The sequence below is a fragment of the Leptopilina boulardi genome, unplaced genomic scaffold, assembly GCF_019393585.1.
Source record: "Leptopilina boulardi isolate dan_hultmark-lab unplaced genomic scaffold, ZJU_Lbou_2.1 LbouV2_210, whole genome shotgun sequence".
NCBI lineage: Eukaryota > Metazoa > Arthropoda > Insecta > Hymenoptera > Figitidae > Leptopilina > Leptopilina boulardi.
Window position 1 is genome coordinate 852,980 of NW_026137764.1, and position 20,728 is coordinate 873,707.

General features: G+C 27.9%; 1 protein-coding gene across 3 annotated transcripts in view; it reads right to left on the reverse strand.

Annotated features, from left to right (window-relative positions):
- The window catches only part of LOC127278718 (acetylcholine receptor subunit alpha-like 1), a 256,681-nt gene that overhangs the window by 30,883 nt on the left and 205,070 nt on the right, over positions 1-20,728 (reverse strand). For all 3 annotated transcript variants that reach the window (XR_007842537.1, XM_051300547.1, XM_051300546.1), the window contains 2 exons: positions 19,522-19,702; positions 6,947-7,870 (listed from right to left, as the gene is read on the reverse strand). Coding sequence is in view for 2 of the 3 variants with exons in the window: in XM_051300547.1 (XP_051156504.1) it covers positions 6,947-7,870; positions 19,522-19,702 (1,105 nt within the window). In the remaining variant the exon portion in view is untranslated. The remainder of the gene's footprint in view (positions 1-6,946; positions 7,871-19,521; positions 19,703-20,728) is intronic.

Here is a 20,728-nt window from a genome sequence, read left to right on the forward strand (position 1 = left end):
AACATTCTGTTTAAGTATTTTTTTTTATTAATATTCAAGTTTCATTTTTATAAAAACAAAAGATATTTGATAAAACGCACTACAATAGTTGTTTCATTTTCTAAATTTAAATAGCAACTTTCGAAAAGTATCATATGTCTCATTATTGAAAAATTTTTTCATTCAATTTACTAATTGAGTAAAATGACAAACTGTATGTTATATGTAACAAAATTTCCAACGAACAAATTCAAGCAACGTATATATTAATTATACGTGTATGAAAAAGTTTTTAATTTATAAACAGAATGTATGTATATGAAAAAAGTTTTACCTAATAATTTTGGTCAAACAAAAGCAATGAATTTGTTTAATTTAATTTAACTTTTGATTTCGCTTTAGAGATATATGAAAAATTAGCAAAACGAAGCATTTAAGTGAAAGATAATTTAATGAAATAAAATAAACTTTTTTCGTCAGAAAATTATAATTTACGTGAAATGAAACAAAACTTTCAAAAAAAAAAAAATTAAATTAACAAATTATTTTTGTAGCGAATAGATAAACTTTTCTTGTTTGACTCCTGAAAAGAGTATAGTTTCGAACGTTATTTAAAGGAATATATACGTTTCTCTTTCAACTTGGAAAAGCTGATATTAAATCCCAAGTGGAAATTATATCCCATTTCACTTTATAGTGCTTTCATCTCAACTGTAACGTATCTAACTTCGAGAATGTAAATTTTCACTATTTCTTCTCGATTGTAACTTTGCCATTGATCAAAATTGGTCAAAATGGTAAAATTACAAAAGTTTTGCCAAAAATATGTCAGCGTAACTCTATTACTTATTTCTCTGCAGTAGAATAAGAATAGTTTACATTTTTTTTTTTTATAAATTAAATAATTTTGAGAAAATTTTTTTTTTTTAAATTATGAAAACTTTTTTCAATTTCATAATTTATTTTATTTATATATTTAATGAAAAAAAATTATAAGTAATCGAATCTATTAAAATTAATTGAAATTTTTTTTTCTAATATCACTATGTTCTGAAAATTGCAAAGAACTAAAATTTTCAAATATTAGACAAACAGTTACTTTCTATTTGAAGCGCAAAAGTTTTGTGTATAAATTGATTTTGAAATAGAAAACTGAAATAAACAAAAAATTTCTGTAATAAGAAGTATAGAAAATGATGAGCGAGTTAAAAATTCATTACGTCTGACTAAACACGATATTTTCTACTTAGAAACCATGTAAGCATAAAAATGGTTATATCACGTTAGTAATAAAAACTGCAGAATAAAATCAATTAAATACTTTAGTATTATTATATTTTTTGTATGACTAATATTTTGACAATTATAGTTCTTCGCAAAAAATTTCAAAAGATTTTTATTTCATGAACATTTTTGCTTCCTCATGAAAGAAGCATTTTTTGTTATCATTCACCAGCATTTTTGACTTTGATTTACAGCTCTTGACATACATATATTTTTTTCTCTTTTCGTTTTTTTCAATTTTTTTTTTTTAAATGAGCATCATGAATAACTTTAAAATAAAATATAGTGAAATATAACATTCATAACGTTAACGATTTTAGAATATTTATTTTATAAAAAAAGTTTTAAAAAAATGTTAGACAAGTTTTACTAAAAAAAAAAATTTCAATGTTTTAATAAATTAATTTTAAAAATTATTGATACAATGTATAGATAGATATACTTTGTAACGAAGCTGAAGTACGCAACATTTATGATAAACGATTTTTAAAGAAATAATTTTTTAAAATGAAAAATTCTATAATTTTTTGTCTAAAAAATATTTCTTGTACTATTTATTAATCAACAAATTATAAAAAAATATTTTTTTAGGTAAACAATTTTCCCTGTTAAATAAAAATTGATTCCTAATCGTTGACCATAAACGTGGCGTACTTCAATCAATTCTTCTTGAGGTAAGAATCTATAGATCAATTTGCATTTATAATTTGAAGAAAGTTTTGTTTTTTTAAATAAAAAATGAATTTATAAAAATAAAAAAAAATGTCTTTTGATATTTTTAAAAATGTTTATGTTTAATTTGATATTTAAAAGCCATAAATAAGTCTACCAAATTTAATTAAAATCTGTTAAAAACGTTTTCAAGTTATCGTGTTCACCAAATAGCTGGATATTTGATCAGCACACATTTCTAAATAGAGGAAACGCATTTCTAAATTGAATTTTAACAACAACAAAGCTTCCCTTTGAGGAAGTAAAATCAATAAATAAGTGAAAAAAAGTTGTATACTCAAACGAAATCAAATATATTTTGAATTGTCTGATAAAACATAACCTTTTCCACTAAAAATGCATTTAGTTAATACATATAATTATTATTTTTTTAAAAATATTTCTCTAACCTTAGCCTGCAACTGATTTATCGTATATTTTGTACAATAGGATGTACCGGAAACAAACGCGATTAAAAAAATTTCGAACACTCCCGAAATCATGTTTAAATTACAAAACAACAAAATACTTTTTCTAAAAAATTTAAACGATCGCGATTTTAATAATTTCGAACACTCCCGGAACAAAAAATTACTAAAATGACAAAAAAAAAAAAAGTTGAACACTACAATTTTTTCGTTCGCGAATTAAAAGGTTCGAGCACTCCCGAAATTATTCACTAAAAATAATGTGAAAATATACTTAATAAGGTAATTAAAAAATAAATATTTAACACTGATTTTAAAATTACATTTACATTAAAGTTCACAAGGTCTAAATAGGTCAAGACACGAATTACAACTGATTGGATTATTTTTGTGATTTTCAATACATATTGTTATGACCTTCCGCTTAAGGGTATCCTTTGTATTTCAAAATGTTAACATAAAACTCGTGACGCGCAGGTATAAGGACAATTTTAAAATCATTTCGACTGTATTATAATTTTATAAATATTTAAATATTATTTTACTTATATGTATATAAATTACTTGAGATTTCTTACTTGCATGTGAGAAAAAACTTTATTTTTAGTTTAACGAATTTGTATAAAAAATTATGAAATAAATCATAAAAATAAAACTTACTACAATTTTTAGGTCGCGTATTAAAAAGATTTGAGCACTTTTTATTTATTTATTTATTTAATTACAATATACGGGATTACAAATAAAAAGTTAAAAATGCCCTTTAGTGCAAAAGCACTTAATATTATATATAATGAATGTAATCACAGAATGACGAAATAAACTTTTAAAGCTATTTTTCTTTTAAAATTACAAAATTCTCACTAACGATAAATAAGACCAAGTCTAAACAAGTAAGGACACGAATTTTAACTGATTCAATTACACAGTTCGACAAAATTTTGCCACAAGATTAAACGATGGTGATTCTTATAGGATTTTTGACGTAGATTACGAATCTGTAAATGAAATTGTCCCATCACGTCTCAATTTTGAGAAAAACTGTCTGAAAGTGTCAAAAAATCGCATTTTTGGCACTTTTTGAAGCACTATAAAAAAAGAACGCGACGTGATAAACGGCTCAAATATGGCTTAAATAAGAGCTAGTACCCTCAACTTTAACCTCCAAAAGCAAAAAACCATGTACCAAGAACTCAAAATTGTGGGCAACATTTTTTTACCGCGTGCGCGTCCAACAGATATTGTTCCCACGATAAAATGAAATAAATTGCTGAAAACGTCGTCAAAGACACAAGATCGATTTAAATTAACTTCAAACTGGTTACTCGGGGGTTTTCGGGGTCGCTGATTACGAATCTGATGTTAGTTTTTAAAAATCCAATATGGCGGATCCAATATGGCGGACGATTTTTGGAATAACTTAACATATTAGTCTGAAAATCGTTACTTGGGGGTTTTCGGGGTCGCTGATTACGAATCTGATGTTAGTTTTTAAAAATCCAATATGGCGGATCCAATATGGCGGACGATTTTTGGATTAACTTAACATATTAGTCTGAAAATCATTACTTGGGGGTTTTCGGGGTCGCTGAATAGGAATCCGATGTTAGTTTTTCAGAATCCAATATGGCGGAACTAACATGGCTTGACTATTAAATTACTACAAATTTTTTTGAAAGGAGTTATTTAATGAATAATTTAATTTTTTCTTTTTTACGCAGTTACATGAACCTTCTTTTTACTAATCCAATATAAAAAAAACTTTATTGAGATAAAAATGTGACGTTTCGTTTATTTTGCACCATTAAGGATTTTAATTTTATTTCTTTTACATTTTCAAGGAGTTCAATTGATGAGCTCGCTGTCAGTTTGTTTCTAATTTTTTGTGGACGAAAAAAGTAGACGTTAAAAATAAAGCTTGATGTTTTCTGTTGTTTTCATTTTCACGCCGTATTAATTAAATCTGTTTGACAATATAACAAAAATTAATTAAATTTATTTTAAACCTAGTAACCATTTTTTATTAAAAAAAACGGTTTCCTCTTATAAATGACGTGGAGGCATGAAAATAATTACTAAAATTACTAAAGTCTGCGAAAATCAAGAACTATTTAAAAATTCGCTCGCCAAATTCGATTCGCTATCTTGTATTTAAAAATTTTTAAGTCAAATTCATAATTTGCAATCTCAAAACTTTTTATATACTCAATTTAATAAAAAACCATAAAATCTTTAAGCATCAGATTCGTAATCAACAACCCCGAAAACCCCCGCGTAACGATTTTCAGACTAATATGTTAAGTTATTCCAAAAATCGTCCGCCATATTGGATCCGCCATATTGGATTTTTAAAAACTAACATCAGATTCGTAATCAGCGACCCCGAAAACCCCCGAGTAACCAATTTGAAGTTAATTTAAATCGATCTTGTGTCTTTGACGACGTTTTCAGCAATTTATTTCATTTTATCGTGGGAACAATATCTGCTGGACGCGCACGCGGTAAAAAAATGTTGCCCACAATTTTGAGTTATTGGTACATGGTTTTTTGCTTCTGGAGGTTAAAGTTGAGGGTACTAGTTCTTATTTAAGCCATATTTGAGCCGTTTATCACGTCGCGTTCTTTTTTTATAGTGCTTCAAAAAGTGCCAAAAATGCGATTTTTTGACACTTTGAGCCCGTTTTTCTCAAAATTGAGACGTGATGGGACAATTTCATTTACAGATTCGTAATCTACGTCAAAAATCCTATAAGAATCACCATCGTTTACTCTTGTGGCAAAAAAAACCTAAATTTTGTCGACCAGTGTTATCTTTGGGATTTTAAATTTATTTAGTGCAAACTGGGGTGCAATTTTGTAATTTCATTTTGACTTTGAATATCACTTTAATTTTTATTTCCACAGTCGTTTTCACATTTTATTTTTTAGTAAAAAATTAAAAATCAAAGTAAAATTTAAAATCAAAATAATTGCCAAAGTCGAAATGGAAGTAAAAATAAAAATTTATTCCACCCCTGTAAACATTTTTTTGGTATTAACACAATATTTTGGTTATTTCAAACAAAATTTGTTTGATTCAAATAAATATTTATTTGATATAAATAAACGTTTGGTTTATTTTAATAAATTTTTCGATTGAAGAAAGAATTTGATTGAGTCAAATAAACTTTTGGATGATTTACAGCATGTGATTGTTAGATCACGTGATCGCCACAACGCAACGTTAATTTTTCGACCACTTTTCTCGTAAAATACTAAAATTATATTGAATTGATATTTTGTAAAGAAGTTAAAAATATGATAAGGAATGGCTGTGATGTTCGAAAATTGCAATATTTTCGCAAATAATTATTATAAAATGCTTGTAAATTGTTATAAAAAACATCATTTTGAATGATGGCATTAAATGACATCTCACTCCTAACTTTTTCTGACAATTTCCAAGTTAATACAATAAACACAACAATTTTCTCACATCATAGTCCTTCTTTATTATATTGCTTCCTCATGAAGAAACTTTGCATTTGTGACATTTTTCGATTTTTTAAAATTAGGTTATATGGACTCATTTTCATCTAGAAATAATATATATGAAGTCCTGAGCAAATTCCCAGATGTATGTGTGTGTATGTCACAAAATATTGTGTACAAATTATCTTAGAAACGTTTTAACGGATTGTTAAGCTAAATGGTCATGAAATGAACACCTAGTTTTAGACTTCTCTTTAAAATATCAACTCAATTCATTCAGTATTTTACGTGAAAAGTGGTTGAAAAATTATAACATTGTGGTTATTACGTGATCTAACAATTACATGCTGTTCAACTAAAAGTTTGATTACACAATGGGAAATAAACTATTGGTTTAATAATGGCCCAACATTGGGAGCCAGTCGTTCCAATATTGGACAACGATTGATAAAATCTTGTGATGATCACGTCGTTGCCAATCATTGGTAGCCAATATTGTTCCGTCATTGGCTACCAAGGCAAAAAACGGATTCTCAAAAGCTTGGTTAATAATTGGCTACAAAGATTGGGCCAGTATTGGATGCCAATCATTGGTTATCAACAATGGTCCAATCTTAGTAGTCAATTATTAACCAAGCATTTGAATATTCGTTATATGTCTTGGCAGCCAATGAAAGACTAAGAGTAGGACAATTATTTGGTTAAATGGAACAAACGCACCTTTAAATAAAAATGTTGTTTCTGTTAACTAAATTTTTATGCATTCATTGGAATGAACCAAATTTTATTTGAATTAACTAAATTTATTAATTGTGTCAAGCAGAATAGGTTAATTAGAAACTATTTAGTTAAGTCAAATTAACATGTTCTCTGAATGAAGAAAATCAATTCATTGTAATTTGAAATGTCTAACTAAACTCGATCCATTTTACTTATAAAAGCCATTTATCTGCATATAAATTTATTCTAAAAAAATGTACAGTAAAGAAAAAAAAATTTAAATGAGTCATTGCAAATATCAATCATATTTGAAATGTGAAAAAAAAAAATAAAATGAATGATTAAAGACTTACGCTTTCGAATTTGTCCTTATTTTTGGCGTGTTGAGCAATGAACCTGGCATCGTCGACCGTTTTTTCAACCTCCCTAAGCAGTGGCTTTTCAAATGTAGGACTGACGTCCTCGTGAACATAACCAGGACTGGATGGACCGAATAAATCGTCTTCGGCACCAGGCAATGGCAAAGCCGGCAGGGGATCGTCATAACATGGTCCAACACCACTGATCGCAACTGATGGTGGCAATCCCGGCACTTCTTCAATGAACCTCTTTCTACAGTAAGTGTCATATTCGTCAGACTCTTGTACATGAAACACATCGGTGAGTATGACCTCTGGTGGTTTACCATCGTCCACATCCTCATCGCTATCATTTTGGCCATTATCCCTTTTTGGCCTCTCCATCATTAAAAATTTTGGTATTACCTGTATGAAAACAACTTTCACCCACTTTGACATTCTGTGTGTCACTGGAGAGCGAAAATTCACATTGAGCACTGCTATGGTCACTACCACTGATAACGTCACCAATACCATTGTAAAAAGGAGATATTTACCTAATAATGGAACCGTGAGCGATGTGGATGGTATGATTTCCACAAGGAGAAGAAAGAACACGGTTAATGATAGAAGGATAGAAATTGAGAGGGAAACTTTCTCACCACTGTCACTTGGCAAATAAAACACCAACACCGAAAGGAACGATATGCCCACACATGGTATTATTAGATTCACCGTGTAGAAAAGGGTTTTACGGCGTAGTGTGATGTAAAAAATGACATCCGGATACGGCTCTTCGCAGCAAACATAGAATTTCTCATTGCGTACAGCTGGTACACGTAAGATGTCCCATTCCACGGAGATGTAGTAATCCGTCAGGTCGATTCCCACATCGATGTTATTCGTATCTTCCGCTTGCAGAAGATGCCTCAAATCGACCTATTAACAAATATCACATCACTCAATATAGTATTTCATTTTTGTTTTTTAATTTAAATTTATGCTTGCGTTTATGGTAAAAAAAAATGTTACAACTCGCTTTCCACTTTTAGAGTTTCATTAAGGTCGTTGGAGAATTTACATTGTTTCACCTAGAACTGAAAATATTTCAAAGAGACCTTTCACTGCGGATCTGCAAGTGGAAATAATAGTACTTTTTTTCTCTAAGAAAGGATTTACTACAATTTACTGAATAATTATAATAAATTTTTTTTAATGAGATTAAAAAATGTGATTTTTAGTGTTTAAAAAGATGTTTATAGTAAATTTTAGTTATTTATTAAAATGGTTTTCGATAAAGCGAAGAAATCAGTTTCATAAGTACATAAGTAATCATTTTATGCAGAAAATACTGACGGTTTTATCAAAACTGAGAGGGAAAGAATACGACATTACCAAATTATGAACATTTACTTTTTCTTTAGTTCATTTTATAATATTGCTAAATAAAGCCGCAATATTTGGCCAAAAATTTGTATATTATATACACTGTTAGAAAAATCTGTATTAGATTTAATATACATGCGTATGAAGCGAATATGCACTACAGGTATTGAAATCTAAGATACATGTATATTAAATTTAAAGTGACAACATGGCGGCTGTAGATGCCTATTTCACCAAACGGTCATTATTTCCTTGATATTGAAAATTTATTTGAAATTGAAACAACAGTGCGTAATTCTTTAACTATTGTGTTGTTTATGTCCAAATAATGTTTTATAAAGGGAAAATTTTTCAAAAAAAACATTCTAAATACAAGAATTTTAATACTTATATGTGACATTTAGGTTAAGTACTATAAATGTCAAATTATATGCATTTTTACAATGTAAATTGATTTAAACTTGTATTTACATGAAAGAAATTACTTTGCTTTATTAATAAAAACCTTATTTTGTACACAAGAACATGTATAAATTGAGTAAAATGCAATTTTTTTATTTGAATTTTTTTCAGTGACAAAATTTAATATACTTTGTATATGAATTACACTCTAATATACCAGTTTCTTAAATTTAAGTACTTTATGTATATTAAAACTACAAACATTTTTAACAGTGTATGTCAATTCTCCAACATCCTTAAATCGAAAAATAAATACAAATATCATTGCAGTTCAGGCGGTTTAATTGACATAACCTCAAATTAAAAATTGGTTTTATCAACACAAAGTAGGTATAGTATTGGGATCTGAAATACTGCGATACGCCATCTGGTGACGACCTCGTTGTGTCAGCCATTTTTCGTTTCATCCTTTTTAAAATATATGTAGAAGAAAGAGATAAAAAATCAAGATGGCTGACCCAACGAGGTCAGTTTCCCCATAATTCCCTATGATTTCAGATCCCAATAAGGAGATCCCACTCTCTATGGGTACATTCGAAAAATTTTAATGACAATTTTTCTTTTCTGTTCGAGTCGTGCTTAGTTAGCGATACTAGCGCTCTTGTGGGGAAACTGATGCAACTCAGGTGAGAGTGGTGGAGAAGTGAATTTATTAAATTAAAAAAAAAAACCGCGTAGATCTACGCATGCGTTTTGTGTTTAGCAGACGAAAAAGATGAAAATTCTTGAGTTGCAACATTTTCACAAATTTTGAAACATCCAGTTGTAATTTTAAAAAAATATATTTTTGTCTAAAATTTTTTGTCAAATAATAATTAAGGTAAGTGTACCAATTACGGCGCGTTCATAAAAAATAACTATTATTACTATTATATTTAATATAACTGTTGCAAAATGATTTAAAAAAATTATTTTAATTTTTTTTTTGATACAATATTACTAATGAAGATGCACATTTAAACAATTATTAATTAAATTATTTGAGATCAAAATTTTTTTCTCACCGTAATTGAAACATTTTTAATATTTTCATTGGCTCTAATTTCGGCGGGCAAAGTATCTTCAAAATACACGTAATTTTGGTTACCGAAATTGATACACCGAAACTGATACAAACGCGCCGCAATAGAAAATTACGGTATTAGTTTTAATTTCGCATATTTGTTTAAATAATCGATTTTTATAACGTTAAAATTTTTTTTAATATCTAAATACAGTAAAACCCCGACTTACGCTACCTCGTTTTACGCGAATTCGGAGATACGCAGTTTTTTTATGGCCGCGCGAATTAACTTGTAATTAATTAATAAATAATTTATTATTGATTTTTATGTTGATATTTTATTAAACATATTTCTTCTAAATTCTAAATTATTGTATTTTTTTGATATGAAAACTTAAACCCCGGTTTACGCGAATTCGATTTACACGGTCGTCGCTCGGTCCCACCTATCGCGTAAGTCCGGGGTATTACTGTAACATAAGATTTTAGTTTAATAAGTCTTAAATTGAGTTTATAAAATAGAAATGTCGAATTTTCTATTTCAAAGGTGTTTTGACTCGAACCGCGCCGCGATCAGTGCATTTATCATATTTAACATTTTGTGTTTTTTGTTTAAAGTTAGTGAACAATATTGTAATTTTTATCAAATTTTTTAATCTTATTTTTTTGATCTAATTTGAGAAATTCTGGATTCAAAATAAGTATAGTTTTTCTGAAAATAAAAATTGCAAATACCTATGCACTTTTTTTTCATCAACATGAAAGTATATCCTAGTCGCAGTTGATATTCACAGGGGATTTAAATGTATAAGAATCCGTTTAGCAACTTTTTAACTTAATTTAAAATTCACAAATAAAATAACTTTATAAAATTTAACTCATTAAATCTTAAAGTTTAAGCAGGATTAAATTTAACGAGGCTCTTGAAAGATCTCATCCTTAATGAAAATAAAGTTCATGTAAGATATATAGAGTTTTTGAGATATTTTCCGTCAAGTATACTTATCAACATACAATTAACTTTATGGGTCTTTGCAAGATCCCCCTTAATTTATAATGAAATAAATAAAAAATAATTTTTTCTATATTTACAAAATTAAAAAAAAAATAGGTCATGGTAAAAACTTTTCTTTACATATTTATCAATTTAATTATAAAGACAGGAATCATTTTTAGAGAAAGAAATACAGCAATCAAATTATTATTAATTAAAAAAAGTTTTTAAAAAAAATTATCTTTCTCCTATTACCAATTTGTTTCATTTAGAGAGAAATGATTTCAATTTTTCAGAACAAAAAATATAAATGCAAAAGAAAAATTCCATTCAAAGATGAATGATTAAAAGTTATATTTTAATCAAAATATTCTCAAATAAAAAAAATAGTCTCTCTTTTTAAAGTGATTTCATATTTTGAAAATGAAATGTAAAATTAATTTTGAAAGGAATATTCTTTTTATTTTGAGACTTTATTTTTTTTCAGTGAAATATTCCTAAAAAAAAATTGCCCACTCTTATCTATATTAATTTTTCCCTACTTTTGTAATATTCTTGATTTTTCAAGTTAAAAATAATCTCAAGAAAGTCGTTTTACCTTTAGTTTTGTCAAAAGAAACAGTTTCATTAAAAGAAATAGAAAAAAAAAAACTCAAAACGAAACAGTCGGTTATATTGCTTCACAACTCATTTTTCAATAACAGCTTGGCCATTTTAAAAACAATTGGAGCTCGTTGGAAGCAATATCTAGAAGCATGTGGTTGAAAAGCTGCGTTTTACAGAATTGTTCCGTTAAACGGTTAGAGATAATCTTCCACATAGTTTGGTATTCTCGTGCGGTGGTAAGTTTCAAAGCATCGCATCTCTCCCTTTTACTTCATCCCCCCCCCCCCCTTCCTGCCGAACAACTTTACGTGGTTCGCTTTCTATCCATTTTTGAAATAATTCCACCGCAGAATTCCACCCTCCACGCAAAGTCCCCAAAGCGTCGCTTCTTTCCCATCCAACGAAACATTCGAGCCTTTTCAGCTTAAGAGATAATCGCAACCGCTTGAAAGGAACAGAAGATTTTAGCAATTCGCCATTACTGTCCTGGGGCAATGAATATATCTGCCTACATTATTGGCGGATCTTCAGCGTCAGATTTCTCTCCTTCACTCTTTCTTTCTTTTTTCTCTCTTTTTTCCTTTCTCCAAAAAAAAAAATCTCAATCATCTCAAAACGAATCAAGATTTGCTCCTTTTTTTTCTCAATGAGTCGAATATTGATCTTCGTCCATTTTGTTTGTGATTGTTTTTTTCTTTTTCTTTTTTTCTTTTTTTTAAAAAAAGATATTGGATGCCCTTAATGGGGACCCAGGGACTGTGTTCCGTATCGAAATTGGGATTGAGGATAAAATTCTAGATACAAACTGAGAAAAGCTTCTTCCAACTTTTTCCTCGGAAATGGACAAAGAATCCACGACTCGGAACCCGGAAATGTCTTCTCCGATCAAGATCGCCTGAATTATATCAGCCATGACTTGTACGTTTGACATTAACTCCCCTTCCGAGAGAAGAAAAGTCCGAACTCGGTTTTTTACAACTCTTTTTCGGTTCGTCGGTCGAGATGAAAGTTATCTTAAAAAGAAGACTTGAATAAAATACAGGAAAAGAAAGGTTTTTTTTTTCTCTCCTTTTTTATATAAATTGTTTTTGCAGTTAGTTTTTTCTAATAACATATATATATATATATAAAAAAACCCTCAAAAATATTAAATATAAACATTAAATTTATTATTTATTAAAAATAAAGTAAATATATACTGAAAAAAGAAATTTATTTAATTTAAATAATCGATTATTTTTGACTATTATCAAATAAATATTTATTTGTATCAAATAATTATTGAATCAATTAAATGGTATTTGCTTCAAATACAGAAATTATTTATTCAAATAAAGTTTATTTAATTCAAATAAAAATTAATCGGTTTAAGTAAATAATCATTTTAATAATAGTCAAGTAACCAATTATTGGAATCAAATAAATTTTTATTCATATTGAAAATAAAATTTTTTTAATCAAAATGAATTTTTAAAACATATAAATCGATTAAAGAATGATTTTTAAAGTTTATTAATTTTCTGACTATACAAATGACTTTATTCAGTAGTATATATTCATCAAATTCGATATAGTTCACGAAAGCTTTCTTTCTTTTTTTTTTGTGACAAATGTCCACAATTGAGGCAAATGAACTTGCATTCAACGAAATAGAATTTTCAAATTACGAATGAACTATTTACAAAATATATCCAAAGTTCCAATTCGACTAGAAAGGTAATTCTGTACAAATATACCTGAATTGGGGTATACACTACTTCTCCAGTTATCGCATCAAGTGCAAAAGATATATATATATATATATATTTTTTTTTTGAAAATTTCATAAGGTTTATTCTATTAAAAAAGTTTTACTCTGGAAAAATATTATATTTGTGAGATATACTTTTTTAAGAATAAATCCCTGCTTTTTTTACGAATTTTTTTTTATATCAAATTCTTTAGTTCATTGAATTTTTATTTAACACAATTTTCATTTAACAAAATTTCCATTGTGAAAAAATACCTAATTAACAAAATTGTTTGTTCAATCTTTATATTTAACCCCTTCGCTGTGTAGCAGAAATAAAGCTTCCGTGCCCCGTATGTGGTAAAAAAAATTAAAAAAAAAAAACTTGATGTTACCATACCTAAGAATACCCACTGACAAGTTTATCGTATTGTGTCTACTTATTTTTTTCTAGATGCTACTATAGCGGTCATACACACACTGGTGGCACGATATTTTTATGCCTCTATAGAGGTCAATAACAGTGAAGGGGTTAATCTAAATTTTTATATATTCTCAGTGAAATAATATATTTGACTCAATATTTAATTTGTTTTAAATAAATTTTATTTGGTTTAAATAAAAATGTTATTTGCTCGAAATAAAATTTTATTTGTGATAAAAAATAAAAATTTTTCAAATTCAATTTTTTGATGTATCATTATGTTTTTCGACCTTAGTAGGGTGTACGTTCACTTAACTCTCACACTTATTCTCACTTTCACTTTCACTTTCGAAAAATTGTTTTTTACTTTTTCACTTTTTCACTCTTATATATTATTCTCAAGTACAAATAAAAGTAAAAATAATAGTGAAAATGAGAATGTAAAAACAAAAATTCCGAAAGTGAAAGCGAACATGAGAATAAAAGTGAGATTTACGTGGACGCAACCTATCCAAAAATCATTTTTTTAAAAAATGAACGAAAATTTTGAAAAACCGAACTTTTTTGCATTATTTGTTTAAAAATCTTTATGTAACTTTAAAATTATCATAACCAACTTAGAAAATACTTAAATACGAATCAATTGATCTATTAATGAACCTTTTATTATGAAATATAACGAAAAATTATGTTGAGTAAAAATTCACTTACAATTAAAAGTTCCGTTAAATTGTTAAATATAAATTTTAAACAAATGAAAATTCTTTAATTGTATTTTAATTTCAGTCAATATGCAACACATTCACAATATAAGAACAAATCTTATTCATAAATTTTTTTTCTCTTTAACTTTGTCAAAATCAGTGCCATAAATTTTCTATAAATTTTCCAAATGAATAAACCAAAGAAGTCATTTTCATCTTTTTTTTTTTCTTCTTCATGTTTTGAATTGTGTGGTTTTATATAATTTATAGCAAAGCATAAATTGGTAAATATTATCGATAGCGTGGTTTACCCTCTTTATCAAAGAAATTATAAGTGCTACACTATAAAATAAGGTTTCACATCATTGTGTTATCGTCTGCGAAACGTTCACTGTGCTTGGAGGAGAGTTTAGGGTGCGTCACACTACTAGAGAGTCGAGAATTTATGGTGCTTGCTACGTCCAAAAAATCAATAAGTAGTTCCTGCCATGGACTTGGTAAGGATGGTGTGTTGAATGAATTTTTTTTTTTTTGCTGACATGATCATTAATTTTAATACATAAGGCATTTTCACATTGCACGAACGATAAGAAAAATGATTTAGTTCCCTCAAATATGTTCAATTTTTGAAGAACACTTGTCGAATATTAAAAACAAGATTTCCTCTCAGCAATATTACAAAACTCAGCAATTCATACATCATTCTTGAAGAAATTAATAAAATAAAAAAAAAAAAAAAAAAAAAAAAACGAAAATAGGAAGAACGTGAAGAAATTTCGAGAAAAAGAATCTAAAAGTTTCAAGAGCAATAAAACTAGATTTATTTCAAATAGAACAAATTGTTCCTATATTAAACTACTTTTTTATTGCTTTGTAGACAAAAAAAAAGAAAGATAAATAAAATTGTGCGCATTAATTTCAAATGGAGTAATTATACTAATGAATAAAATGAAAATTACTTCAGGTGTGTATACGTATATATCAAATCTAAGTTATAAGCTTGGAGCGGCTACTGAGTTTCAGTATTCATAACTTTAGCAGTAAATAATCTCATATGTTCGCACAAACTTGAAGGTATGATTATAATCTCTGTTATTTGAATATTGACTTTAGACTACAATTTCAACAATTTACGATCAAATAAACAGCAACAATCTTTACGCGTTTACAACTGAATCAATTAATAATTCTCTAATTGAATGTGTTTCACGATATAATAACTCATTCAAAGTTCATTTGTCACTATTTTATGAACTTACTTTGTACTTTAATAATATTCATAACAAATATCGACACATTTTTCGATATAGATATTAAATATATATACATATATACTTGTGTCTTTGAAAACTGTTGTTACCTTATTTCAATAATTTTTTTTTGAATAAAAAATTTTTTACTCAAAATTCAATCTATGTAGAAAAATTCTCCCTGTCAAATACGAAATAGAATTCAATACATTCAAGTATATCAAGTAAAAATTGGTGACATGAGAGTGTATGCATGTAGGCGGGTTATGTAGTGTTCCTGACAGCAGTGACACATTCTCGCGAAAGATTTATTTTTAAAGTTAGACTCTCAAACAGCAGGATTTTACAAACCACAAATAAATCTGGCCAAGTGAAAAAACCATTAGAGATAAAAGAAAACAATGCACATTAAAAAAAAAAGACACAACCACAATACAATCACTTGATTATATTTCTGTATATCCTTTCAATTTTTATGATTGTTGGTTATGAACAAAAAAAAATCAATCCATCTTCCTTCATTTCCCTGACAGCAGCAAAAATTGTCAAGTAAAGAAAAAAAGAAAAATATCATTTTTTTTCACAGTGCATGATTGTTAGATCACGTGATCGTCGTAATGTTTAATTTTTCGATGGATTTCTCAAAAAATGTTTCTTCTCAATTCACATTTTCTATATGAATTTACTATAATATTTTTTAATAAAAATAATTCAACACCATTGTCAATATATTTTTAGAGTTCTCCACAAAATTCTCAGCTTAATCTGTTTATAATAGTCCCCTGCAGAAATATTCCCATTTTGCCGTATTGAAAATGGGGCTCCAGTCAGGACCTTAATAGTATTTCTTGTTAAAAAAAAAATGCAAATAAAATAAATTTTTAACATAAGCATTCGTTAGAAGTTATTAAAAATTAAAAGAAATTTTTAAATTACTATTTTAACAATTTTTTAAAAACTGTAAAAGCTAAGTTTTTAAAATTACTTTTAGTGAAAAAAAGGTAATTTAAAGGGAATCATTATATACAAGTGTTTAAATAATATTTTATTGTAGGAATATAGCGAAACAATCAACAATTTGAACTTTGATTATAAATTATTATTAGATGTAAAATATAAGTATTATTAGAGTACTCAGCTCGCGTCCCAAGGGTCCTGAGTTCGATCCCCCATGCGTGCAAGTGTTATCAAAATTATTCTCGACTGTTTTATAAACTATATATTATGTAATAATCTTAAATAGAATATTAAATAAAAATTTGTAAAAACTGTCATTTATTTACAATAAAAATAATTTCACAAAATAGGCCCAGAAAAGTTTTCCCATAAATAGAGTTTTGGACGGGAACAGCGTATAACAATCTTGTCGAACACATAGTCAGTTTTTTTGGAAATGGTCATAATTAGAGATGGGGAAATATGGTCAGTATCCCATTTCTGCATGGGGTATTTTTTACGAGAAATTCAACTGATATATTAATATTGCGGCGATCACGTGACCTAACAGTTGCATACTGTTAATAACACTTTTATCATGACTCTCAACTTTTATGCCGCACATAGGCAAAAACTTTTTACTACTAAACCCTATAAATTAAAACCTCCTTAAATTTGAATAGTTCATCTTTTTCATGCTCGTAAATTTGAGAAGTTTCTCTTAAAACTCTCTTAAATTCGCAAAGTTTGAACGTATCCAAACTAAGTATCTCGATAATTATAGTTTTCGTATTTTTATTCACTTGTATATAATATTGATTTTAAAATTGTAAGGAAAACAAGAAATTTTTCTGACTAATACTGCTTTTTATTACTGATATAAAAAATAAGAAGAACTCAAAAAATGTTGTCTTTTTTAACACAGAAAATTAAAATGCATTAAAATAAGCTGCACCGCTTATTATTTTAATCCATTTTGGTATTAAAATAAGCAAAATTAGATTAAAATAATAAGCGTTGCAGCTTATTTTAATACATTATAATTTTCTGTGAAACTGTCAACTATTACAGACACAAATATAATAAAAATTTAAAATGTTTAGTCTTTTACTGCTGTTGATAAAATTACAATTTAAATACTTTCTAAATTTGAATATAAGTTAAAATTCATAAAGAATGTATACTAAAATGACAGGAATTTAAAACTTGTTATCTGACTAAAACTGACTTTTACTGCTAAAACTAACATTACGATAAGAATAAAATTAAGCTATGTCTGACTGTAACTTACTTATACTACTATTATATTTTCAAGAATTTAAAATTTTCTCTCTGACTTAAATTAACTTTTTCCCCCTGATACCGAAATTAGAAGAATTGGGAAAAACCATGTCTGCCTAAGGAATTTAAAACATTTGATCTAATTGAAACTATCTTTCACTCACAGTAAACTTGGTTGTCTCTTTTTCTATTGCAACGTTTTGATGCACATAAGTTATATCAAAAAGAGATCGTTTTGTGTATCATTTTTAGAAATGATACACTAAACGGTCTCATTTTTTGATGCAAAAAGTTTAATCAATTTATATCAATCATGGCCGAATTGAATCGACTCAAAATTAAACGAATTTTTTTCAGATATTTTGGTAATAGTACAATTGCGGAGACCATTTCATTATTTAATTTGCAAATGAAAATAACAGAAAATCAAAGACAATGTGCAATTCGATAATTAAAAAGTGACAGCTTATAAACATAACCTAAAATGCATGAGAAAAAATTTGTCGATAAAATCAATAGTACACTTCGAGCCCTAAAAATGATAAGAATTTAAATTTAATTTCTGCCTGAATCACTTTTACTTTAAATATTCAAATAACAAGAATTTAAAACGATTTTCCGGCTGAAATTAACTTTTACAAAAATTACAGGAATTTAAAACCTTTCATCTGACTGAAACTAAAGTTTTCTACTGACACTGAAGATTTTTTGAAAAGTCATCTTCAATTAACTTCGAATAGGGGCTACAAAAATTTTTCAAATTCTCATATATGAAATGATTAATAAACATTCCAAAATATGCTTACTCATAATAATACTTAAATAGAACCAAAGCTGGAAAAAATTATGCATAACTTTTGAATAATTATTTTGTATATTTAAAAACTGTGCAAAAGTTGTTAAAAATTTATGCATTATTGAGCTTCTTTTTAAATTTTGAGAAAATATGCAAAATTTTACTAAATTTTAATGTGGCAATAAACATAAAATTTAAATAATAAAACCGTTTTGTAGTTTCTCTCTTCATTTATAAACGTCATCTTTGTTGGGGCAAATGTGAAAATTTTTTCTTAAAATAATAAAGAAAAAACTATATATTGGAATCTCTCTTGGGGGCGTGGTTTATGTTTTTGATCTACTCGTAGTAGTTCCATTTTTTGCCACTAAGGTTATAGTAATAAGCGATTCTAATTGGTGGACGTGACCTACTGGTAATAGTCCAAAAAATCTCACCAGATGGCACGTAAGCTTGCAGCAATCTTGCGGCAGGCTTGCCGTGCAATATTGTCAACCTTGCACGGCAAACTTGCCGCAAGCTTCAAATGTCCCACCTGACCCAAGCTTTCATGGTAAGCTTACCGAAAGATTGCAGTGTAAGGTACATAAATTAGACGAAACATTAAAAAAAATTATTTTAGGTTCAAAGTAAGGCTGTTTAGCAATCTTGCATCAACCTTGCTGTAAGCTTACTGAGTAATGTAAGCTTGGGTCAAGTGGGACACTTGAAGCTTGCCGCAAGGTTTCTGCAAGCTTACGTGCTATCTGGGTATGAATAATTTTAAAATAAATTACATAAATAATTTTTCCGCCTAAGATGATAATGTGTCTATAATTTTAGTGAATATTTTCAAAATATAGATAAAAGATATTGCAATATATAATATAAATTATCTAATTATTTCATAATGAAATTGTAAGAATGATGAAACTACATTTCTGAAGGGAATCGAAATAGTTTATAGTGGTTAAGTTTGTGGAAAGTCGGATGGAAATTGTCGACGGAACTTCTTAGTTGAAATTACTATATCTACTTACCGTGTACCCATCGTACGTCCACGAGCCAAATTTCATAAAGCAAGTCTGCTCATCGAAGGGGAAGTATTCCACGTCGATCTCGCAAAATGACTTGTAGATCGCCGGGGGCTTCCATACCACTTTGCCAGTATGATGTAAGATAGCCTTCGTCATTATGGTCACCTCGTAGTTTCCATCCGCGCTGAAAAAAACGAAAAGAAAAGATTACGATTCTGGTTTCAGAGTGAAGTCGTTGCGAAAACTTTCGAGACTATATATATATATATATGAAAGGAAAATACGACTTTACGTGAACCACTTAAAGTTTGCAGTTTGCTGGTTATATCTCCCTTCTTTCGTTATCCTGTCTATTATGAATGTTCCCACAAGGTATATCGATCCGTTTCACTCCTGTCTCTGTATCCATGTCAGAATCCAATATTATACATATACTTCACCTTCAGTAAAAAAACTACCCAAACTTGTACTTTTTCGAGGTATCTTTATTTAATGCAAAAGAAAGATTTAGATACTCTCAATTGTATCACAAAAGCAATGTGCTTCGTTATTCCATTTTTCCTAAGATAATCAATTATTCCTAGGTTGCTTTTCAATTTTCTAGATGCTTTGATAAATGAATTAAACTTAAGAGTCATGTTTCATTGACCTGTCTGACAACCTTAATATATATATATATATATATATATAGTAAAAATAATATCTAAATCTAAGGCAGAAAAAGGAATCTTATTTATATTTCTCTAATTTTCGTATTTTTTAAAATATCTAATCAATTAATTACATACAGTAAAAAACTATTAATCATCACTCATTGAATTAGATTTTTTCTATTTTAAAACCATGTTAAAAAAAATCATAAAAATTATTCTCAAATATAAAGTGAAAATTTTCGGTTTTGTTTTGATATACAAGAAATTTCTTTATATCCATGAAAAAGTAAAGGAAGAAAATCTGTTTAAAAAGTTTACCCAGTATTTTTAAGCACGCAAGCTTTAGAATTTGATGCAAAATTATATATGTTTTCTTTTTTTATTCTAGAAAATTGTTTTCCGAGTACACAGAAAAAAGGTTCTCTCCTGTGTTCTATCCTCTTTCGCAATTCAATGTAAATCTAACAAAATAAATCTTGCGATAAAAACTTTTAGCTCTCCCTTGAATTTTGCAGAACTTGATAAAATCCTGCAAAAGCTTATATAAGTCGTTCCCC